This window comes from Aegilops tauschii, chromosome 2 (assembly GCF_002575655.3).
Source record: "Aegilops tauschii subsp. strangulata cultivar AL8/78 chromosome 2, Aet v6.0, whole genome shotgun sequence".
Lineage (NCBI taxonomy): Eukaryota > Viridiplantae > Streptophyta > Magnoliopsida > Poales > Poaceae > Aegilops > Aegilops tauschii.
This window is the reverse complement of record NC_053036.3, coordinates 344,367,209-344,392,350: the sequence shown is the minus strand read 5'-3', so window position 1 is coordinate 344,392,350 and position 25,142 is coordinate 344,367,209. Positions and strand designations below refer to the sequence as shown.

The window sequence follows — 25,142 nt, the reverse complement described above, 5'->3', positions numbered from 1 at the left end:
CTAACTAGCACTATCCTGGTGCGAATCGCGAAGGGCTGTGCGCCGCAGATGTCGCTGCGTAGCCATCCTAGTGTTTTTGGCTGTACTTATTAACACCGCCTTCACTGAAGAAGAGAATAGAGTCGCCATCTCCGCTGTTGATGGAGAGGTTGCAGAATACGTTGCCGCCACACTACAAGTGGTCGAGGGAGGGCGTGAGGGGTTGATGCACGCAATCAAACACGTCAAGGGTGATTCTCCAGTCAAGATGATAAACGTCCACAAGAAGTACTTCCTTCGTAAAAATATATAATAGCGTTTAGATAAGAGAAGGAGTACTTTTACATTGCTCCAGAACCAAGCTAGGGCCAGTTCTTTTGGTGGCTTTCAGAATAAGCTGCCCTCTACTTAGTTTATTCTAGAATAAGCTGGTAGGAGGCAGCTTATTCTGGAAGCCCAAAAAAGGCAGTCTTCGCTCCTATCTTCCAAACTGGATTGTTTGGGCATGTAAAGGCTGAACTATCTATGGTAACCACTGTTGGTCTCTGCACCACTGCACATACTCTGCCAACGGTTTAATTACATAATTTAAACAGGATTATTCGTTCTGCCGACATATTAATATCACACATCACTTGTATTTTGTTGGTCAATACAATACAGAAGCCTTGGTAGCAATGACATTGTTTTAAGCAGGAGTAAATCGGTAACCAAGCATAACATACACACGTCACAGCTCAGCTCATATACATGCATCTGCAGAAATGGAAAACGAAATCCTGGGTTCAACTGTACCCTGCTTTTACCTTCTCACCAAAAGTAAACACTGTAGTTGTTGAAGAGATGAAACTGTCTACTCAGCTTTCCAAGATGACAATGGAGGGGTCTCAGACTCCCTCCAAGTACTAGCCATTGGAGGGTACCTGTCACCCTGGACATCACCTGCAGCCGCGTAAGACTCGAGTTCAGCCATTTCCTCTGGTGTGAGCCTCACAGCTAATGCTCCCATATTTTGGTTGAAATTTTCAATTTTTGTTGTCCCAGGTATGGGGCAAACATCGCTTCCCTGATGGTGAACCCAAGCCAAGGCAAGTTGTGATGGTGTGCATCCTTTCCTTGTGGCCATCGCATCAACACGCTCAAATATCTGGGCATTCTTCTCGAGACTCTCTGGTTGAAATCTAGGTAAATTCTGTAGAAGTATAAAGTTATCAGTAAAAGATCAAACTGGTAGTACAAGTTCCACTTCAGTTTTATAGGAGAAATGGACAAGTCTTGTATGTACACTCATGCCAGTTCACAAAAAAACTGTGATTTTAGACAATGATATGGTCCTCGCAGCATTTTTATTATAATATACTTTGTTACCAGTAGCTTTACAAGTTCAAATGCTAGTTGACAATTTTTTTCGAATTTGCATGAACAGTCAAAATGGTAATTCCCCCCCTCTCTGGTATGACCATTTACCGGGGCACACCAGTAAGGCCGGTAACTGACCAATAACCAAAAATATCGGCCAGTTACCAAAACTTTCGGCACAACGCAAAGCCGGCAATAGAGTAACAGCTACTGCCCCCGGGGAAGATGACAGATAGGGAGGCAGAAGTGCTAAGGAGCAGGGAACAAAAGAGCAATCATCGGAGTGACAGAGTACAAGAGCGGACACACTGTAATACCATGTAGTAGACTACTAACACTTGCCACACACCATTGCATTTCATTGATCACGAATAACTAGAGTAAATGGATTACATGAGGTAACCTTAAAGAGAGTAGATAATAGACCGTGATGATAGAGTACCATGCATACATGCAGGACATGCCACACAAAGCAGGTGCAGGTCTAACACATGTATCCAATCCAGAAACATTTGGTCAATGTACCCTTGCAAATGTATGCAATTGTGAATCAATGCAAGCATGGTAATTGCTGTGGTACCTTTGCAAAGAGGTGAAACAGGATCAATTTATCATTGGTACCCAATATTTTGAGGGACACCTAAACTACCCCCAAGGTGGAAAATGCTGAAATAAGGCACAAAATGTTGAAATATATTGCCAACCATTCGCCATCAGTTCAGACTTTGTATGAACTGATTGATGCATGAATTAGATATGGTATCAGAGCCAAGAGGTCGCAAGTTCAAGACTCGACAAACACATTTTTGAATAAAAATAATTGCAGCCTACATTGATGCCATATCTAAGGCTAGGAGCAGCCTAGGCGTGATGGGATGTGGAAATATAATGCTCACCATTCTGCATTAGTTCGGACTTTTGGATGAACTCCTTGTGCATGAGATCAATACAAAACACAGCGACAAGATTTGCTATTCATCTAATAATATACACCCAAGAATTTATTTTCAAAATTTTCAACCACAGAAGTGCTCCATTTGAACTTTGACATCTTTGCAATGGCACCATAGGAATTACCGTGTTTGAAGTGATACATTAATAATTACCTTTGTAGTGGTACATCGACAATTTATCGAATAAGATATCAGTACCACAAGTTTTGGAGTTTGACTAGACATATGTCCAAAACAACTACTTTTTGCAAGGCAATGCTTTAAAAAAGTTTCCATAGGATCAAGGGAATGAGGATCATTCCCATCATGCATAAGCATAATATTTGGATCATTGCACATTTAGAAATCTGATGACAATGAAGAACTAAGAGCATCTCCAAACGCGCCCCCAACAAGCCCCCCCCCCCCCCCCGGGCCCTTTTTTATCGCCGGCGCCGAAAAATCGGCCCAGACGCGCCCCCAGAAGCCCATTTTTCGCCGGTTAGGGCCGAATTTGGCGCCGGCGGACCCAGGCCGAACCCGGCGCGCTGGGGGCGCCGGGGGAAACGTTTTTGGCGCGAAAACTGGCGGGCCTGCCAAGTCAGCGACTCGGCGCCATTGTCGTCCTCATCAACTCGGTTCCCGCGGGAATCAATGCGAAGGCTGTCGTGCTGCCGCACCGGTCAGCCTCCATTGATGCCTCACGGGCGGCGCAGTGAAGGCGCGCGGCGACGCGCGTCCCGCCAGCTCCCGCCACGCGTACACACGCCGGCCGTCCTCTCGCCGCCCACACCCAGCTATAAAAGCCACCCTTCCCTCACCGATGAGCTCACACTCGATCGCCACAGAACCCTCTCCCCTCTCGACCTCTCACCGCCCGACGCTTATCTCTCCTCTCTCCCACTCCGACGAGCATGGCTGAGCGCTACCCAGGCGACGGTGCGGCGGCCAACAGCTACGGCCGCTGCCACCTGCACGAGGACGAGGCGCGCCTCCTCTACGAGGCCGACTACCCGGCCCCGCCGGACATGCGAGTGTCGGGCGCCTGGAGGCCCAGCGCCAGCGGCGTCCCGGTGCCTCCGGCACCCACCGGAGCTGAACGGCGGGCCGAGATCGCCCGCATCCGGTCGTCGCTGCCGGCGGAGACGCGGAACCAGCCGACGTACGCCCCCGACAGCAACACGCTATGGACGGCGTACTTCGAACGCCGCCACGAGGAGCAGCTCGCCTCCACCAACGGCGTCGAGCCCCGCGGCCGCCTCAACTCCGACGGGAGGCGCCAATGGTGGGGCGTCCCCGGCCGTACCCTCGAAGCCGTCCTCGAGTACATCGAGTCCGGCAACACGCCGCGCTTGGAGTACCCGGTGGCCCCCTCCTTCTCTCGCCGCTGCGGCAGCTCCTGGACGCCGCGACGAATGGAGACGGCGACCTCCTCGTCGTCGGGGTCCCTGTCCTCCGGATCGCCGGCACTCCGCCCCGTCAAGCCGGAGCCACAGGAGACGCCGCTCCGGCTCCGCACCCGCGGCGGCGCCCTGGTCATCAACGAGGGCGGCGGTCGCCCCTCCCTTCCCTCGTCCCGTCTCGTCCGGCCGAAGACCGAGCCGGGGCTGCTCCCTGTGAAGGAGCATGAGGACATGGCCGCCAACGACGAGACCGCCCTCAGATGGGCGCGGGAGGACTATGTCTGCTAGGAGATGGCGCGCCAACGCCGCGCCCTCGAGGAGATCTACGCTCGGCGCCGCGGCCATGAGGAGGGCGGCGTCGTCGTCCTCGACGACAACGACGAGGAGGCGCCCGGGCCGTCCAACCCCCCACGCATCGGCGACGCTGGTCAGGGCTGCAGCAGGGACGGCGGCGGCCCACAGAACGGCGGCGGCGGCGCAGTAGTAGTTTTAGTTGTCGATTTAGTTGTTTTAAATTATGTTTGTTAGTTTTTGTACAAATATCAATGAAATCGCCTAGTTTGGCCGAAGTTCTGCTGTGTTTGGACGAATTTCGGCCGAGTTCGGTTTTAAAAAACCGGTGTCTGGGGCGGCGGCTGGGAAACCGGCCGCCCCCAAGCCGATTTTATCGCCGGTTCGCCCCCAAGCGGCGCTATTTCAGGCCCCTGGGGGCCGAACGGCTGGAGATGCTCTAAGTTGCAGCCACAATGTCATGGGAAGTCACCTTGCGGAAGTCCTGGTCTGATAGTGAGTCAACCAATTTTGCTCCTTTTGAGAAGAATCCTCTACCAAGTGGGCTGTAAGCAACAATTCCAATTCCAAGTTCTCTGAAATTTACAAGTAAAATGATTATGATAAATAAAGCGCCCGACTTTTCAACAAACAAAATGCCCTGGATCCCTGGTTTTTGTATAATACCTGCAAGTTGGAATTATGTCTTCTTCGACATCTCTTGACCACAGTGACCACTCCATCTGAACTGCAGTGATAGGATGAATAGCATGAGCCCTCCTGATTGTTGATGCAGATGCTTCAGATAATCCGATGTATTTTATTTTTCCTTCTTCAACAAGCTTCTTGAGTTCTCCAACCTAATAAGGTGGCAAGTAAATTTAGTTGCCAACATAAAAAAACAAAGGCATGGCTTACATCATATAACAACATAATAAAGTGAGAACAAAAGGACCAGTCCGACAGTTGTGTGTACAGATAAAGGACAGCCATAAGACACCAACCGTCCGGTGAACCAGCCTCCACCAACCATCTCTCTGTTCTAAGAAATTTGACTTCTCTCACTTGCAATCTACACTCTCCACTTGTATGTACGTATTCATAACTATAACCACAACAAATATAAAAACCACTCCAAAAACACAAACGAGAGCACGACTTCCTCCTTCACCGACAAAGCGGTGGAGGACGGCAGCGCCACGATCCGGATCTCACTCCATCGGATCCACCGGCCGGCGCCAAGAACCAGTCACTGCCGGACTTGCTCATCGCGGTGTGTGGAGGAGAGGAGAGGACAGGTGAGGTGGCGGTGTGACGAGAGGAGAGGAGATGGGGTTGGTCGGCACGCCAGCCTGCTTAAATAGCAGGGCAGGCAGACCGATGCCACTTCAATGCGACGCAGCGGCCGAAGTAGGTTTCTCGGTTGCCACGTCGATGTGAACGCCGGCACATTCAACCCTTCGGTCACGTCCGTCTGCCCATCAATTCGGGTAGGCGGACGTCCAGTCGCATCCGCTCTGCATCCGTGCTGAGCGGCATGGATGTGCGGCGAGGTTTCTGGAGCAGAAGGTGCTGGAAGGGTTTGGGCGGGGTCGTGTAGTCTGACGCAAACGTAGCACGAGTCCATACGCCCGCAAACCTTCCCTGGGTTTGGTACCGGTTTGTGGGAATTCGGACGTCCGAACGCGTCCACGGGCGTTTAAGGGACACCATTGAATGGCAAAATGTCCGGACAAGCCAGCCCGAACGTTTAGGGGAGGTTTGGTGATCGGCGTTGGAGTGGAGTTGCCCTAAAGGACAACCGTAAGACACCAACCATCCGGTGAACCAGCCTCCACCAACCCACTCTCTGTTCTAAGAAAAAATTGAGTTCTCTCACCAGCAGTCCCCACTCTCAAATTGTATGTACGTATCCATAACTAAAACCACAACAAATTTAAAAGTCACTCCAAAAAAACAAACAAACCAAAAAAATAGTTGGGGACATGAGACTCACCGTGACCTCGATAGGCACCCTGGTGTCGACGCGGTGCTGGTAGTAAAGGTCAATGCAGCTGACGCCGAGCCGCTTGAGGCTGCCCTCGCACGCCGCCCGCACGTAGGCCGGATCCCCGCGAACCTCCCGCTTGCCGTCGGCGAACGAGATGCCGAACTTGGTGGCCAGCTCTACCCTCTCCCTCACGCCCCCCAGCAGCGCCTGTCACGAGCAGAGCATTACATCGAGCGCCTTTAGTGCGCGTTCATAAATCAAAGATCTGAGCATGATTGCAGCACATAACCGACCTTGCTGAGCAGGATCTCGTTGGTGTGCGGCCCGTAGATGTCGGAGGAGTCGAGCAGGGTGACGCCGGCGTCGACGGCGTGGTGGATGAGCGCGACCATGTCTGGCTCGGGCTTGGGCGGGCCGTAGAAGGCGGACATACCCATGCAGCCGAGGCCCTGCGCCGAGACCTCCATACCCTGGGAGCCCAGCTTCAGGCGCGGCACCACCGTAGCAGGAGCGGTCGCCATGATCGTCAAGGTAGTGCTCCCCGCTGGTCTGGGTGTTTCCGGATAGTAGTAGTTTTGGTGTGGCTCTGACGTAAATGGGGAGCAGCTAGGCGTTCTCGAAGCTTTTTATTGTTCGTGCGAGGGTATGAGATGTTCTGACTTCTGAGGTTGGTGGAATGGCGGCATCAGTGTGGGACAGCCAGAGAAGGTAGTTTTTCACCTCCAGCTGACCGTCTCATTCCTTCACCGTGCAAACTGGCCATATTAACGGTAATGTCATCTGGCCATTTGTTGGGGGCGGCAAGCTTACGCACTTTCCTGATGGTTTTAGTTTTTTTTTTGGAACATCAGTACAGACGCAAGCGCTCATACACACGCGCATACACTCACCCTATGAACACACACGCACACCCTACCCCTATGAGCATCTCCGAGAGACTGAGCCGGCATATCATCTTGAGATTTACGAAGTCACCGTAGGCGCCTCGTCGTCGATGGGAACGTCTCCTTCCACTGAAAGCGCATCGCCGGAAATCCTGAAATAAATCCAGGAATAATGCAAGCACCAGGACTTGAACCCTAGTGGGCTAAGATACCACTGTCCCTCTAACCATCCAACCACAGGTTGGTTTGCCCTGATGGTTTTAGTTGTGATGTGAAACTAAATGGTGACAATTTTAGAAGGAAAACGCTCTTATCTGAAGAAACTGTCACCCCTCGTATAACTAAAACTGCTATCTAAACATTAGCTAATGTCAACCCCTCCTAGTGGATTTTCGCCAGTTAAGAGGATCATATACTAAATACTCCCTCCGTTTCCAAATACAAGTCTTTTTAGAGATTTCAATAAGTGACTACGTACGGAGTAAAATGAGTGAATCTACACTCTAAAATATGTCTATATGCATCCGTATGTTGTAGTCCATTTAAAATGTCTAAACAGACTTATATTTAGGAACGGAGGGAGTATTACCTATCATTAAAAAATACAAAAAATAAAAATTACATCTAAGTCCATAGGGTGTTGAAGTCTTTAACCCCGTTTTAGCATAGCAAACTTGTTGAAACTCATGAACTTATAGAAGCAATAATCAAGAATTCAGTCAATAACTCAATATAGATCAAAAGAGGTTGGTCGTCATGATCTACATATCAAATCGCTGCCTCGGATTAAAAACACCGGAGAGGGCATGTAGAACGCCCCGGGTCCGGGCAGCTAGAGAATAAGGGCCATTATGCTAGTCGTTCCTTATACGGTATAATTAATTTCAGAGGAGTACAACCTGTTTGGAAGGTTTGGATACCCCCTTGAGGGCACATATCTTTCTCTGGTTATTAGCTCACAACAAGGTACAAAAGATAACTTGAAGAAAAGGCATGTTGCTAAAATTACAGTCCATTCAGCATTTAGCTTTTGACTATGTGGTTGCCTCCAATGTTAGGCCAATTATCTCTAGTTTCTGTGAAGTTTCAATAGGTCTTTGAATCTATTGCCGTGTTTTGGACAGCCAATAAAAAAGCACCTAGTTCTAACTATGTCACTGTTTGGTATGAAGTATCTGAAAACATAGGAATAGCATGTCTTTTACAATGTCTTCGGGATGGACATCAAACGGATTTGGTGAAGAATCCTGAAAAGCGAAAACGGTTAGAACTTGGGTGATTTTTTGCCCTCCGGAAGAAAGAGCAAATGGAGTGTTCATGCTCTCACTTAACAATAATGCTGAGAGCACCCCTGCCTCTACAAGGTGGTTGAGAAAGGTCAATATCATGAACCAGTTAGATGAACTGGGGAGTTATCTCTCATGTGGATGACCATTCATTGTCTCACATCTTAGGAGATGGAGATGAGCTAATTCACCACCAAGAAGCGAGAAGATCTCATGGAAGCAAGCCTTCCTAGCCCAGCATCAATCATTGAATCTGATTGTTAGTCACCACTTCCCGTAGCGGCGGACAAGGAGTTGAGAGCTTCCTGTTTTCTTCTCTCTCCTCGCGTCGACGTCGTTCTTTGCAATATGTAGTACTCCCTCCGTTAACAAATATAAGTCCTTCTAAATTTTTTCTGATTCAGATGTATATAGATGCATTTTAATGTGTTTGTTCATTCATTTCAATTCGTATGTAGCTTATATTGAAATATCTAAAACATCTTATATTTGTTTATGGAGGGAGTATGATTTTATCTTCACTACACTTCGAATCTTTTGCGTGCTTGCAAGCAGTGCTCTGCCTTTTGCTTTAGCTCTCTGTTATTTACCGTTTTGCTAAACCTGAACATCCGTAGCATGTTGTACACCGGTTTTGTTCTTAATAACATGACCAGAAAAGTGACTCTGATTTTCTAAAAAGAGTACGAAAATGATAAATCCCAAATGTTCAAGATTTACCCATGGCAAATCAAACATTTTTATGTCAACTTTAGTTGACGCGAGGATGGCGGGTTTAGTTGAGAAACACTGTAATTTTCTATGTTTGTTTTAAATTGCCATGCACCCCACGCATATATAAATTGTTATAAAGAATGTTTGTTTTGTCATGATCAAGACTCCCAGAAAATAACAAAATAATAAGATGAGAATCGTGATCGGGTAGCTGGAGTGAAGGCATGGACTAGCTCTGTCAATCGGTCTACGCCTAACTCGTATAATGTTTATTTGATTTTTATACTCCCTTCTTTCATCTATATAAGATCTAATGTATTTTTTATGACCATCTTTAACTATTGATAAGATTAATAGAAGTACAAAGATGTATAATGTAAAAATTATATAATTAAAAGCTGCTTTCACATACGAATTTAACAATATGCTTTATGTAACTTGCATGTCATATATTATTGCTCTAACATTTGGTCAAAATTAGCCTCAAAAAACGCATTAAACCCTATATAGATGAAAGTATATTTTAACATATTTTTTATAATGGAACAGAGTAAGTAGAAGCAAATATAATGCAAGCCGAATAGGTAAAGCACGTTGGGCTCGGCCATACTGGTCAGATCTCAAAGTATCCGTCTTCGTTCTTCCTTTGACTGCACTCGGTCATGCAGTGTACAGAATGCAACAAATCAGGAATGCTCATGATGATCGGACGACAAATATCACCCAAAAAAAATACTGTATTGCATGGTGGTGATGATAACCAAATCCAGGTTACCAGATGCAGGCAAAGTTTATTTCACCAGCCTCTGTCAAACCATAGAGACATGCTTGAGCGATGTTCAACAAATTGTACGGACAAAACTGGATTCACTGAATCCTGCAACGACAGAAAGAAAAAATGAAACCATCGTATTGGTAATCCACCGATAACCGCCCAATCATATACACTCTACACGGACCTTCCAGGCTATAAATCAACTTGGGGACGCGCCCCACCCACAGGGCTCATTTAACAAATTCCATCAACCAAACGGAGCCGGAGCTCTGGACCAAAACAGCATCATAACAAGTGTGTAGTATCATCCGTAGGGCTCGCACCGCCCATAAACAAATAGACCGAGGCTGCAAGAGATTATCCCACGATGGTTCTGTTGTTGACTTCTTCTATTCCAAGAATTGTGTGCCTCAGGCCTCCAAAAACAAGTAGACCAAGGCTGCAAAAACCCATTGCCTGCGATCACCAAATCACAGGCACTGGCCTGCAACAAAACTCAAGACAAACAACCGTTGCTATAATTCATTCATCACTGTGCATTTGCTTTCTCCAACTTCTCTTTCTCAATTTCAACTTTTCTTTCCTCGGCATGTTGAGCAACGCCATTAGCCAGTGCCTGGTAGTGAAAATCCAGTGTTTGCATAAGGCTCTGGAACCTGGCTGGGTCGGATGCTTGTACAGCTGGACAAAATAATTATTGCCTTGTCAGCAACTTTTGGGCACAATAAATACTGCAAAAGAATGTACAGTGGGAAATATTCTCTACCTTGGATGGTTCCAACAAAGAAGATAAATGGATCAACCTCATCTATCGGGGTCTGCAGCTCCTCGTCATCACTAAAATCATCATCAGAATCATCATCATCATCATCCTCATCATGGAGCTGAAAACCTCTTGCCTGAATTACCACAAGGGTGTAAAGAGTGATCACAGGGTGCTATAAAAACGCAAAGAAAATTATACCCAAAATGCTTATGTGACATCTTTGCTACAGGATCTTTTCACTTGTTCTTTGCAGACAACATTGTCAACAAAAGGAGACTGAGGTGTTCTTTCCAGTGCAGCTAAGGCACATGAACTGTGTCCGTGTACACAGGGAGGCAAAAGGCTCATCAAGCTGCTAACAGGCCTATGAAACAAGGGCAGGTGATTTTATGAAGCCACAAGTGAAGTGTGCGCTTTACTTAGCATCTTTCCCTAGAGTACCAAGTATTGAAGATAAAAATTTCATCTAAAGTACCGTTGGAGGTGTGCTATTCATGCAGATTAAGGCCCCAGCTCCCATTCGCCCCTGCCTACCAGAGGAGAGATCTTCTGTGAACCTCAGAAGTCCAAAGCAAGGTGAAGTTACCTGCCAATGCTACCCAACTTCCCAACATACATATATTTGAAGCAGCCCTTTCATCCCAGACCTCTCTTTCAGTGTTTCTATAGCCAATAACATTGTTTTTAGGACTTATTTACTAATCGCTGCCAGAATCAAGCATATTCTCTTCTGTATGCTTTTATGAGACAGGTCCAGATCCTCAAGACTTGGAAGGATCAGGAGCTGGTTGGCTGGAAAATTGGGATCTGGAACTCTACCAGGCAGTCTACGTATTTATGTAATGACCTCCTCTTGGCGATTCTCTGATGCTCATATTTGAAGGTAATAAGCACCTTCACCAGGGATTGCATTAGCTCTATTAACTATTCCATCATGACAAGCACTTGTAGATAAAATTAACATGGTGGGCATATATAAAATAAAAATTAAACCATGCCAATAAGATCTCCGAATGCAAATTTTACTCGAGACAAGGTAACAAAACAAACCTGTACTAGTTTCTGTATATTAAGACTATTTACTTCATCCTGATCTTCGTCATCAACCCCCATCTCCCCATCATCCTCATCCTCCTCATTCTCTTCTTCATCAGCATCAAATTCATCCACATCATCATCAGCAGCATCATTTTGCCTCTTAGATTCTGGTATATTAATGCAAAAGATTAAGATTTAACTGAAGAAGAAATTTAAGCATTTCACTAATACACTACATATATAAGTTCTATAACAGCAAAAGACAAAATAAAGTTGGAAGTCTTTGTATGTTATTTCCTTCTTTTTCTTGTATAAATATGCAGTGGGAGTCTCTCCTACTTTTTCTGACAGAATACAAGGAAACTCTTGATTTGCAAAAGTGTGAAACAATATATGGAAGTGCTTAATCAACCCGGTGCCTGAAATCTCAGGAATATAGGGTAGTTTTTCAAGGGCTAGCGCTTTATATCATACAATAAACAAGAGATGCACCTGCAACTTGCTCCTTGTATGCAACAAGCAGCTCAAGTGTTGCCTTGAAAATGCGTTCTAGAGCCTCTGCTGGAATATGATTAGCTGGAAGGCCAATAAGTGAAGTCAATCCTAAGCAGCAGACTTTCTTGTCATGCTCTCTGAAAATAAAGCGAAACACCATTTGTCGAGTCAGTACAGCAAATAAACACAAAGGAATCATTTTACAAGCAAGAGCTAATTAAACTTACCTTTTGAAGTTCACCCTCTTGCCACTTTTTTTCACTTGTTGTAACATGACAAACCAAAGATTGAAAATTTCTGTCGCAACTCCAAGTTTGTGCAACATTGCAAGTGTCAACGAGGGATTGTAGTAGAATACGTTAGCTATCTGCAGTAGGCATGGAGAGTGTGATAAGTAACTTTGCTGACTCAACATGAGTACATGGCTGTCAAGAGGGCCAACCCACGCAATCAGTAGTATCATTTCTAGACACAGAAATCAGAAGGAACACATGGTCTGCCTACTATGACATGAGGTTGCTTCATACAATATGAAATACACAAATGTGCTCATTTAAGACACATGAAATTATATAGTGATTTTACTTTGAGCAATAGCTACGGACCTATGGCACTGTAGGCCAGAAATCAGAAGGAACACATGGTCTGCCTACTATGACATGAGGTTGCTTCATACAATATGAAATACACAAATGTGCTCATTTAAGACACATGAAATTATATAGTGATTTTACTTTGAGCAATAGCTACGGACCTATGGCACTGTAGGCCTAGAAAACCATATGTGCTTTACCTTCACAGGAAAAAAAATAACATTTTACAAACAAGAACAAGGCGTTATATATCTTGCTGCATTCTGAATATACCCCACACGTCAGAAATTATCTTCAGGAAAAAAGGCATGCAAAAATGAACCCCATGAACATGTAAAATGGTTGCTCCATATGAATCTAAAGTTTGAATCGACTGATCATAATGATTTTGGTTTATATAATTTCTTACAGAGCACAGTACGTACCCAACATAAAGCAGTTGGACAGTCTATCACATAGTTCAATAAACTGAGGTTAGTATTGCTGATTAGTTACTGTAAATCATGGCAAACAAGGTACTTCAATTACAGAAGCCCTGTTTGCAATCAAATTATTTTGAAAAAAAATGTATTTAAAATTGCAAAAAAAAATGTTGCATCTATGGAGTGGCAGAGCTCACAAGTGTTAACAGTTTTCTGCAGTATTAGCAAAACCCAGGTGAGTTTACCAACTAAATTATCCAGGAGAATTGTTTATTTTACTTTAACTCTCTGAAAGTCTGCAACAAGCCGATCTAAAATTAATTTAAATAAGATTGCATTCATGCATATATATAATTACCTGAGTGTATTTGGCTAGCTAGCTTTATAGTTTGTGGTAAGCAGTTAAAGTATTTAGGAGAGTATTTTTTTTACGGAACTCTTTGAACTCACCGGTCTACAAATAATTAACACAAGATTGCATGCATCCATGCACACTATTAAAATGCCACATTTTACAAGAATAGTCTTTCTTATATCCAAATGGCTCAAATTATTTAGAACTCTAATTTTCCAGAAACAATGGTGTTTCAAGAGAGCTCCAAAATATTATGTATCCAAACGGGGTCTTAATAGTTCGCTTTGGAAAAGTGACCAAAAGAAGGGAGGTAAAGGCAGGCCAACAGTTAACAGCTCAGGGTTACCAAACCAGGCTGCGGAATACATTTTAAGTTGATCATTTATGTTTAACACTACACTTAGATATCATCTATTTTTTAAGTACTACTCAAGTCTACTCTATACTCACAGACGACGTTACTTATGCACAACTGATACAGAAAAGCTAAAAACAGCAAAACCAAATAATGCATACTATGATAGAGACCTTTAGCTGGTCAGCATGTTTTGGAACAGATAAAGAGAATTATGCACATTTCATACCACTTGCACAAGGAGAGATTTCAGATAAGGCTTCTCTGCTCGACGGAGCCTATCAATCGTAAGCCTGAGATACGGCTCAACCCAATGATCAACTTGCCCTTTGCAGTTTTGAAAAAACACTTCAATGAGCTTGGGTGCCGGCACAATATCTGAATCTTCCATATTTTGGTCTGTCATAACCTAGAGAAATGTTGATATGCCACTGTAAGAGCAGAACTACTTAAACATTCAGAACAAATTAAAGCTAAAAATGAATCAAATCTACACTCACAGATGACAGTCCTTTCCATAAGCTTTGTTGATAATCAGGATCTTTGCAGGTAACAAAATGTTCAGTGCCACGAGAAATGTAATTGTCTAGTGGGACAAGAATATCTGCACGGCAACAAAAGTATTTAACAACGAGCTGCTGTAAAAAAATAATGTATGTCTATCAAAATTAATCCAACTGGTAGGAGATTGGCTACCAGGCCAGTTTGCTAACAAGTAGCCTAGCAGATAAGCACTTTATAATAACAGCCCACAGACCAGACCAGATACTGTACCAATTATGTCAAATGGAGCAAGAAAAGACACAACATGCCTGTTGTTTATATATATCTAAAAAGAGAAACAACACGCCAATGAATTAGCATTTTACCCAAAAGATATCAGATACCACTAAGCTAAATTACTGTTTTGGACATCATGATGCTGGTTTTGGACTTGTTTGGATGTTGCGTCGTCTTTCGTATATTATTATGATTTCTAAAAAATACCATAGTACCATAGAACTTTGAGATCTTTTGACGCAAAAGAAAATCATACTCTTCAGTCCCATATTAATTGACGCTCAAACGGATGTATCTAGCACTGAAATACGTCTAGATACATCCGTTTGAGCGTCAATTAGTATGGGACGGAGGTAACGGAGGTAGTACTTATAAACATGTTCATCCCAGATAACATGTCTTTCTAAAGCAAACTACGGATGTCACTTGACCTTTGATCCTCACCAAGCAATATTGTAACAGATGTGTACATGGTGGAAAAACTGTGGAGCATCCGTACTTGGTAGGGCAATGGTATCCACTACCTCATCAGACACAGTAAGGTGGAGATACATCACCAGTGACATATCTGGCTGGATAAACATCAAGAATAGACAGTATGTACCAGGGATACTTCATGGACACACTGTCCAACAAGACAAAGAGGTTTAACCCTTGGTGGGTGTCCCTCGCATGCAAACACTCGCATGAGAACTTCCTGTACCGGGGACATGCCCATGGCGACCAGGCGACCACCACCAGTCAGCAGCGAGAATCTTCCCACCCCAACATCAAGTGCTTATATGAAAAGAGCAAGCAGCTATGTTCATGTTGTTCTTCGAAGTTACTATTGTTTTTTGGTTTCCTGATTCTAAGGAAAACTCATCACTGAGAAATTATTTGGACATAACTAATCGATGAGCATGACAAAATCACATGCAAACTAGTCAGCTAATTAAGACACAGAGCAAAACAAATACAACTTGCAAACATAAAGGAAATGGAAAAATAATATAACAAGTAGCATGGTATCCAAATAACCAAATGAAGACACCACCAAGGAAAACTATGTTTTGGATGAAATATGACCATAGTACTTCAGTTATATCTCAAGCACTTAAAAAGGTGGCAAAGTGAGGGGTGTGAGTGGAGATAATCAAGGTAGTCTAGGAAAGTGCCAGTGATTTGGAAAGATTTTTTTCCTCAGAAGTGATAATTATTTGGACGCAGAAGGCGTAACAGACAAAAAGCAAGAAATGAGCATGATCTAGAATTCAGTTTCCAGTATATAGGAAATTTAATAGCAACCTGTTCAAAACTAGACTTACTCTCAAAGAAATCAATGGCCCAATCATTAAGAGCCTCCATCATCAATGGCCACAAGCTCCACATGTCCAAAGAAATTGTTGGTGAGTAAAAGGTCAGATAGGACACTATTTCTAGAACCTCTTCATAAACATCTGCAAAACAGAGTCGAATGCATCAGCACAAATTAAAGGAAGAAGAAACAAAGTTTATAAAATCAAAACTGATATTAACACAAAAAACGTCATCTCCCTCAAACCGCTAATAATTCTCGAGTTCTTACATCTTTCCTAGCACATTTAGGGGAGGGATGGTAGAGATAACTGTAACTACCTACAAGCTTCTAATGAGCTGAAAGGTTTTATCACTGTCATCAAAAGGAAAGTCTAAAGAAAGAGAAGACTACCACAATTCAGAAACCAATTATGTCTAAGTTCGCTTTAACTACATCTATACAAGCTTCTAATGAGCTGAAAGGTTTTATCAGTCATCAAAAGGAAAGTTTAAAGAAAGAGAAGACTACCACAATTCAGAAACCAATTATGTCTAAGTTCGCTTTAACTACATCTAGAGGAATCAATATCCTGAACAACCAAGATTAGTTCCAGTAAGGGACTAACAAAACTGATGTGTAAACAACCAGTTGAGGCTATACACATCCTTGAAATGTAACATGCTGCGTTGTTATAATTAGACAACAAAATACCTTGACCATCCGAAGTCAACATCCTGCGCAAAATAGGCAACAGAGTGGGCTCTATTTGGATAAAAAGATGGGGAAGACTGCTAATGGACTCAAGGATTGTGCTTAAAGCACGTAAGCAACCAACAGCAGCCAAAGCACCAGAGTCCTCTACTTCATCATCAGCTTCTGAACTAGCCATGCATCTCCAGAAGGCAGCAGCCTATAAAATTAGTAAGCATGAAGTTTCAGGAAGGTAGATTCAGTGCAGCATGTGACCATATTGAGTTAAACATAAATCAAGGGCCAACATACCAAACTCTGGCACAAGCCAAGGGCATATGGTGCCATCTCTTCACCAAATCTATCAACAATTGTCTCGAGAGTGAAAACAAGATCCTCATTCTCAACTTCACCCATAAGCTTAAAAAATTCTGCAAATAAAAAACAATCAAACCACAACAAAATCACCATTCCTACCAAGGTTGAATAAAGTAGTTCTTACCATCAAGAAGCTGTGGAAGGATAGGACGGATCTCATCCAGATCTGTAGAATGGAACAGAAATTGTAAGGAACAAACAGAACAAAGTTGATAACTGACTAGGTATCAAGAAGCTCACCCTTGCATGCTTCAACGAAAGAACGGAGAGCAAAGACTGAATCGACCCTGACAGGAAGTTCTGGATCACGCAAACCAGAGATAACACAATGCATAGCTTTGCGAAAATTGTCCTGGTCTGAGAAGGTGATGTGCGCATACTGCCCTGCCACCCATGCTGCCTATTGCCCATATAATATATTAGTCTGATGTCACATAGAAGTAGCGAGTACATCAAGGAAAACTTAGGGAAGGTGAGCATAACCATAGAAATAAAGAAAAATAAGAACTTTGATACTACTCCCTCCGTCCCATAATGTAAGACATTTCTTTACACTACGCTAGTGTAAAGAAACGTCTTAAATTATGAGACAGAGGGAGTAATTATTAAACAAATAAACTTGGATTATAACAGAGCATATAAAGTGTTCCATTAAAATAAACTTGAATAAAGGGTTCCCTAAGGATAGCAATTAATTAAAATATGACAATAGTGGTCACAATGTGCAGTCAACTTTTGAGATTGTGGTCAGCAGCTCATCTTCTCATGGACTAATACTAGACTTGATGGCATTCTGGTTAGGTTGCTGGCACCTAATATCAAGTAATCTAAGGCGGTAGCCCAGGTGCTGAGAGTAACACTTGGATCCAAGGTGGTTACAGTGCTCTCTCAGCTCAAGAGATTATTAGCATCTGTCACTTGAACTGCATCTGGACAAATTCCTTTTCTGATACAAGAGAAGACGCCATTTTCTGGCGCTTATCTCCCAAACTTCAGTAGTCCGGCTAAGTCAGAGCATAAGGATTCCTTCTCTGAACAAACTAACTTCCATTGTCCTCATTTATTTTGTTAAGATAATGTAGCGCTCAAGTGTTGATTCTTTGGCTTGAGCTGCAACACCATTGCTTGGCTGCAGGTTACCTTGCGCACTGTCAGCTCCCCAACCATGGTTTCTGTCCTCTATGCACAAGAGCCAGAGACGGTACAGCACTTCTTTGCGTGTTGCTCCTGGATCTGGCAGCTTTCAATCAGGACGACTGCATGCAGCTTGGAATATTCAGTTTGGAAGAAAGAGCCAGTTCTTTCAGGGCTATCAGCATGATATGAGAACGGTGGACAATGCTATCAAAACAGAAGTAGAACGTTGGAGGGCAAGCTTCACTTTAGGCTGTGAGAACTACTTAGATTAGCATTTTGTTTCATGTTGAAAAGTTGTGTGTCGTTCCCTAGTGAATTGCTGGCTCATGGCTAGACCATCCAGAACCTAAAGCACGCCCTTCAGCCCTTTCCTTAATGAGAACTTGTTGCAGGAATACATCCTCTGTTCCTAAATATAAGACGTTTTGGCGGTAGTGGATAGAATATTCACAAGACACAATTAATTGTGTTTGGTTTTAAGATGAAAAATTCACAGCACCTTTTCTTAAACTATTATACAGGCTGTTACAAAGAGCAATAGTGGACAGAGGTATCTTGGAAAAGTACAAGTGAACATGGTAGCTTTTGGACCTGAGGTGGGGCAAATTTCTGGGACAAATAAACATATTTCTAACTTTCTAATTAAAAAAGGTAGAACGCTTCAATGCACAGGCTTCAACAAATTGTACACATGATCTGAATGTTTAAACGATAATAAGGAACAAAAGGTAGAACTGCTGGCTAAGTTGGAGCATACTACCTTCGCACGCAAATGTCCAACATGACTACTGAACTCTGGAAAGACATGCTGAACTAACATTCGCTCTAGCTCAGCCTTGTACGGATCAGTTTGTTTCAGCCTATCACATAATGTCCCAATGGCAAGAAGGGCACCATCTTTTTGGCGATAGGGCTTCACTTCAATTGATGCCTCATTATACCTACCAAGTTATTCTTGAATTAGGTAGCTCATAAGGTTGAGGATCACAGCACAAATCACAAAAACGATGCATACCTCATGAATATCTCCACAATGAATTGGATAAACTTTTGTAGGTTGCCTTTCCCCCGTTTTCTTACCAATTCGCTGACAAAATCCATAGCAGCTGTTCGAGGACTATACAAATCTTCAATTATATCTGTATGCAAAAAAAATGGCATCATGAGTAAACAGATGAACACTGAGAATAGTGCATGTTACCTTACATCATTGAGAGGAATTTGATCGTGCAATTTTACCATAGCCTTTCCGAACATACTCATGCGGATCTTCATCCCATAACATTTGGTCATTGTCATTGAAGCACATTAGTGGAAATATTATCTCAAAAAGAATTATGTCGATTTGTGGTTGCATCAGCTGATACATGCTGTTCTTTGTGAGACTGCAAGAACAAGTAACCCATTACAGTTAGTCACCGCACATTTAAAGATCACCAGGTACACATATTTTACGTGGTAGATAGAGTAAGTGATGCAACATGCATATGAGGAGATATCCAGTAAGCTACAGATAAATATGCCAAACAGGAAATTTTCAACATACAGCTAGTAAATGTCAAACAAAAAACAACTATGTTTAAAAAGAAAGAACATAAATCTAACAGTAGTTATTAAAGGTACATTCTGCTAGGCAAATTATACATTCACAGGAAAGATGGAAAATGAAAGAGAAATTGTAACATTAGTAATCTCAGTAGAGCAAGTTGCGTTGCTGCAATTATCTAACATGCATAGAGAGACATGCACAGCAAGCTCATGACTAGTGGGACATGCAGAAACCAGAAATTATGGAAGGTGGCAATCTGAACATTATGAAAGCTGGTTTGTCCTTTGGAAGTACATAATGCTGCTGCATAAAAAGTCTCCCACGAACCTGTTGGTGAGATATTGAAGGATAAGATTGATAACCCTATCAGGCAAATAGCCACCAGTGCGAATTGCATTGAGCAACTGTAGATGGCATCCCAGAATTTTTCCAGCATAGTTCTTTTGAAACATTTGAGCAAAAGCTTTACTCTCTGGTTTATGAACCTTCATATCAGCAAACCTGTCAATGACAAATGAGTAACCAAGTAAAAATAATGATTTAATGAAAAACAAACCAACTTCTTTCAATACTGACCGACTGTATAAACGGTTCAAGATATGGGTAATCCATTTCTTGACTTTCCACCAGCCCCAAGCTTTCCTAGCGTCAGGATCCGATGGTTGCCCTTCCAATGGAACTGGCCTTTCCAACAAGTTTAAGAATAGAACAATCCATGCATTGAAGATGTTTGGTTCAAACAGTTGCTTTGGAATTTCTAGCTGCAGAAAGCACATGACAAGAGCATAAGCGTACAAGAAAAAGGGGGAGGGAGGGGTAAATTACTAAGACCATGAACGTACATAAATTGAGGACCAGAATATTTTGCAGATCAGCTTGATCAAGTCAGCAACTTCAATTGGAGGATTGGCAATCTGGACAAGTGTGCTGAATATATTCAACAAACGAGGAAAACACTCCTCAACAATTTGATACAAAGGTATCCTTTCCTCCTCTGACTTGAACCTAAACCATGAGGCATATAAATAGGATAAGTGTGCCAACTCATATAGAAGTAAAACAAAAGCATTGTGCTGCAATGTCATCAAGACCAACAGCAAAATTTCAGTAAAGAAGATTTATGATAGATGGAAAAGGTGGTATGTATGCTCACTCATATTTCCGGGATAGGATCCTTAGCACATAAAGTGCTCCGAAAATTTGATCCTGTGATTCCATGTTATGTGTAACCCAATGTAGAAGACTAGGCCAATGCTCAGGGTAATCCGCAAGGATCAAGGTCTTGATACTTTCTCCAAGCTGTGCTCTAAAGATATTCATGAAAGATGTGTCAATTATCCATATGTTTCTCATCAACAAATGCCAAATGTTATGCTTTCGCCATTAAGAAATTTTATAAAGACAAGAATATGTGAACTGGTATGGCTAGCCAAAAAAAATTACCATGTGGCCGCATTACAACTCGAGAAAATACTTTGTATAATGCTTCTCTACAAATGGAGGTTTAATACTGAGGAAAAAAAGGGAACAGATGCATTCAAGAACTAACAACAGGCCAGCGTCTATTATTACCCATAATGTGTTTCATGAAGGCAAAGTCAATATTTTTTTACTACATATTGCTTCTATTAGAAACAAAATGGAACTTCAAGCAGCATAAAGAAAAACATAAAAGCTTCATTTTTAATTGCAACTAGCTGGAAGATGAAGTATATGTAGGCCGAAACTAGAATTGGTCAACATTATTTTCCCTCCATTGGAGCTCTATGGTGAAGTCGGAGTCGCCCGTTCGAGGCAACCGGTGATGACGATGACGCTTGCGACTCCTCGGTGAATGTCTTTCTTTTTGCAGCTTCAGGTTTCATGTCGGTGGCCAGATTGGCCGCTGGTGCCCATGTCACATGGGTTGGGTTGTATTGGTTTTAGCTCGGTTTTCCGTCAATTAACCGGGCAATTCTCTTCTTATTAATCAATGAAAATGGCAAGTCTTTTGCCTCGTTTCAAAAAAAATACACCATTGAAAACTACAGGCACTGGAATTCAGTTTATCTGGTAAAAAAATTGACAATATAACAAAATAACCAAAAAAATGAGCAGTACAATTGTAGCAAGCAGCTATGACAGTAAAACGTTACTACTTGTTAAGGAAAGGACAGGTGGATTGCGGCAAAGTTATTTTTACCTTAGCAGTGGAGGCAATTGAGTAACAAAGCCCAGTATATTCTCACGAACCATAGACTTGTCACCTTCTGGAATTTTACGTGTTTCATCTACAGAAAGGAAGAAAAATTGTCAAGTTACCAAAATGAAGGGAACAATGCCCAGGTATTACCCTCCACGTACCAGGATCAATAGGTGACCAGGCTTTTGAAACAAAGTTCTTGAAGTGAATGCTTGCGACCTGTCTCACAGCCATATCACAACTTCCATCTACGATGATCTGTAACAATCTCACCAGATGTTGTTGCGTATACTGAAGCTGCAGGAATCACAGGAACTTCAGTACAAGGGTCCGAAATGAAATAATATATGCATATAGCATCGCAACATGTATAGAACAAAGAAGACAGGAAACACTGAATAAGAATGAACAATGCAAAACAAAATGGCCAGCTTAGTTAGAGCATTCTGCATTATTCCTTTGGGTATGTTAATCCATTTCTCATCCTTGGAAAAGGGGTAGTTATTCATCAATCAAAAACAAATGCAAATTAAGTTTCTAAGAAAAACAAGAACATATGAGCAGCTTTGCAATCTTCTGAGTCCATGGTAACTTTCTATTTAAAAATACTAAATCTTCCATGAGTGTTGGTTTTGGCTCAAATTCTTGTTAGCGCATATTGTAGTATTGAAATACACTATTATACAATAAAAGAACAAAAACAAGTTTGAACTTCAGAAAACACAGCAGCAGTCGCTTCATATATGATTAATAACTATAGGCAAACACACTTACAATAGGTTATTAAGGCAACCGGGTAGATTTGTCTGTTCTGTATACAGATCAGCTTGAATACAGTTTCAACACTGATGGTCTTACACTCAGTACGCTCTCATGAACAATAATTTCAATTACATAATATGTAAACAAGCGCTGTCCAAAATGCAGTGCACTCGAGAGCGTCATTACAACAAATATAACGATATAGCAAACAGCTCCTTCTATGCACGGAAGTTGGCTAAGAAACTCTCTTCACAGACAGTTCGTCCAAGTGGAGGTGTGCAGATAGCTAAAAGGAAGGATATTATCACTCTGCTCCAACAAATTTACAATCTTGTGAAAAGATTTGACTGCATCCTTACAAAGCATATTATATTGTGACATTAAAAAGGAAGGGAGAAAACAAGCACCACTGTGATGTACAAATGTTCATCGTTAAATAAGTGCTCTGTGTGTGGAGTACATGATTATATGCCACTAAAAGATTTAAAATTTATATGCTGTCTTATAGTTTGAGCTGTAATGGCAGCCTGCTTGATTGAACAGGTTGCTAAGCCTACCAACTCTGAGGTGTTCATGAGCTGGAAGTCAATAATGCCACTCGCATGAGCTAATAACACTGAGCATAGCTCCACAACAAAGTCGAACTAGATGACAACGGGCAGCAAGCATCAAACCGGTCCAGAAGTGAAGCTCATACAGATCACCGGTACAAACTGATCCAATTCAGTAACCTAGCTCCAGATCACGGAAAACATAGCAACAGCAATCAACTCGACACGGAACAGAGAAGATGTGTTGACGTGACTGGTTCGATTGAGCAGGATTCCACGGCAAAACGGAACAGCGTAGAGGCGCGAGGCAGTGATCCGACGAACCCCTACCCCCAATCCAACCCCTTCCGCCGCGGCAGGAACCCCAGGCTCCCGATAGCGGCGTCGACGATGCAAGCAACGGAGCGAGAGGCTAGAGCGGCATCAAGGCGGCAGTGGAGGGGCTAACCTGCTCGAGGCTGGCCTCAGCGGCTTTGCGCTCCTCGGGGGCGTGACTGAGCGCCGCGCGCAGCACCAGGGTCAGGTTGGACAGATCCATCGCGGCGGGCCGGCCGAGCTCGAGCAGCGACGGCGGCGGCGGCAGGGCGGGAGGGGCGAGGCCGCAACCCCGAACTAGGGTTCTCGATCGGCGACGCGGGGTGGTGGAGAAGGAGGGGGGCGGGGGTGGGGTGGCGAGTGGGCAGAGTCGGGGTCGCCTCCTCCCACTTCTGGCCTCGCGGTCGCGGAGACCTGGGGGAGTTGAGAAGCGTGCGTGCGTGCGCGCCGCACCGTGCCGTGCGTGCTCGAGGCAGAGAAAGGAGGGGTGGATCAGTGGAGTAGTGGTGGGTATTTAAATCTAGGGTTTGGTCGAGGGGTTTTGCTCGGCCGAGCCCGAGCAAGAGCAAGCCCGGCCTGCTGCGCGTGTGCCGCTGCTACGACCACCCCCCACCTGCCGGCAGCAGCAAAGGCCCTCGTCCGAACCCGAGGCCCAGTATTAAGGGTGAAATTTTGGATCCGATTAATATACTCCTAGATGGATAAATGTTCATACCATATCATACTCCCTCCGTCCCAAAATTCTTGTCTTAGATTTGTCTAAATACAGATGTATCAAGTCACGTTTTAGTATTAGATACATCCATATCTAGACAAATCTAAGACAAGAATTTTGGGACGGAGGGAGTATTTCGCATTCTTTTGGATGGTCATTTATGGGAGCATTGCATGTGTTGCGTCCTAGTGACGTCACGTGTCGCACTTTGTTGAAGTGGTTTTTTTGAACGAAGTATTTTTCTAACTTTTTGGCCAAGTTGAGCATGAACTGACCCCGTTTTTTGAAAGAAAAAATTATCTTACCTTTTTGGTCACGACAATATCCCCGGTGTCTCTTTTGCATGGGAGACGCATGGTCCCTAGCGTTTCCCCCTGGCTCACATATTGTGTTGGCTCGTTGTAGCAAAGGGGGAAACACTATGGAAACCCCCCTGCCCCCGACCCAGAACGTCACAGACCATGTCGTTTTCTTCTGATAAGTCATCCAGTCGCGCGGGCCCAGCCCACCCCATCTTCCCTATCCTCCCTATCTTCTTGTGGCGGCCGAGCGCACTAACAGAGAGGGATTCTCTCTCGCCCCTTCCCTCTCCCCTCGCCAAATATTCAAGATCTACTCACTCCACCACTCAAATTCATGGATCTGAGGGCCCTGGGCATCCTTGAGGTATTCTCCCCCATTCTCTCCATTTTTCAGTTGAATCCTCTTCTTATTATGCATTAATATTCAATGTTGGGTGGTGTTAGATGAGTAGATAATTTCTTCATTTTTGGAATTTTTTGTAGTTGGTGGACAATTTTAGAAGATTGGTAGGTACTAGATGATGTGTTCTTGAATATGTAGGCCATATTATTTCGGATTGGTGCTTGTACAGGCTATTCATATGTTGTCATAGGAACCCGCATGAAGAGAGATGATGAACTCTTCAGAGGTCATTTATGGGAGCATTGCACATGTTGCGTCCTAGTGTCGTCACGTGTCACGCTTCGTTAAAGTGGGGTTTTTCGTACGAAATTACTTTTCTAACTTTTTGGCTAAGTTAAGCACGAATTCACCCCGTTTGAAAAAATATGTATCCGACCTTTTTTGGTCACGCCAACACGTCTCGTTTGCATGGGAGACATCATGGTCCCTGGTGTTTCCCCCTCGTCCACACATCATAGACCTCGGCTTTTACCCTCGACCCAA

General features: G+C 43.5%; 2 protein-coding genes across 2 annotated transcripts; both read right to left on the bottom strand.

The window, feature by feature from the left end:
* Nucleotides 1-577: 577 nt before the first annotated feature.
* LOC109767602 (probable aldo-keto reductase 2) lies at nucleotides 578-6,595 on the bottom strand. The gene is made up of 5 exons (XM_020326347.4): nucleotides 6,227-6,595; nucleotides 5,940-6,140; nucleotides 4,631-4,803; nucleotides 4,437-4,539; nucleotides 578-1,171 (listed from the first exon to the last, which is right to left on the bottom strand). Exons 1-5 carry the CDS (start codon nucleotides 6,452-6,454, stop codon nucleotides 833-835), a joined length of 1,044 nt encoding a protein of 347 aa, XP_020181936.1. The 5' UTR covers nucleotides 6,455-6,595; the 3' UTR covers nucleotides 578-832.
* A 2,941-nt stretch (nucleotides 6,596-9,536) lies between these two features.
* Nucleotides 9,537-23,863, bottom strand: LOC109767604 (importin beta-like SAD2). The gene is made up of 22 exons (XM_020326348.4): nucleotides 23,373-23,863; nucleotides 21,773-21,908; nucleotides 21,612-21,699; nucleotides 20,583-20,735; nucleotides 20,272-20,434; nucleotides 20,006-20,190; nucleotides 19,757-19,930; nucleotides 19,120-19,265; nucleotides 18,896-19,019; nucleotides 18,641-18,821; nucleotides 16,984-17,143; nucleotides 16,868-16,909; nucleotides 16,678-16,796; nucleotides 16,387-16,585; nucleotides 15,704-15,835; nucleotides 14,117-14,220; nucleotides 13,846-14,025; nucleotides 12,119-12,258; nucleotides 11,889-12,028; nucleotides 11,409-11,563; nucleotides 10,359-10,491; nucleotides 9,537-10,273 (listed from the first exon to the last, which is right to left on the bottom strand). Exons 1-22 carry the CDS (start codon nucleotides 23,460-23,462, stop codon nucleotides 10,122-10,124), a joined length of 3,096 nt encoding a protein of 1,031 aa, XP_020181937.1. The 5' UTR covers nucleotides 23,463-23,863; the 3' UTR covers nucleotides 9,537-10,121.
* Between the last annotated feature and the right edge of the window lie 1,279 nt (nucleotides 23,864-25,142).

Coding starts and splice junctions, on each gene's coding strand:
- LOC109767604 (XM_020326348.4), bottom strand. CDS start 23,462: ATGGATCTGTCCAACCTGACCCTGGTGCTGCGCGCGGCGCTCAGTCAC. Junction 12,029..12,118: donor AAGAGGGTGAACTTCAAAAG/GTAAGTTTAATT, acceptor CTTTATTTTCAG/AGAGCATGACAAGAAAGTCT. Junction 10,492..11,408: donor ATATACAGAAACTAGTACAG/GTTTGTTTTGTT, acceptor GTGGTAATTCAG/GCAAGAGGTTTTCAGCTCCA.
- LOC109767602 (XM_020326347.4), bottom strand. CDS start 6,454: ATGGCGACCGCTCCTGCTACGGTGGTGCCGCGCCTGAAGCTGGGCTCC. Junction 4,804..5,939: donor GGGTGCCTATCGAGGTCACG/GTGAGTCTCATG, acceptor CCACCTTATTAG/GTTGGAGAACTCAAGAAGCT. Junction 1,172..4,436: donor CAGACCAGGACTTCCGCAAG/GTGACTTCCCAT, acceptor ATACTTCTACAG/AATTTACCTAGATTTCAACC.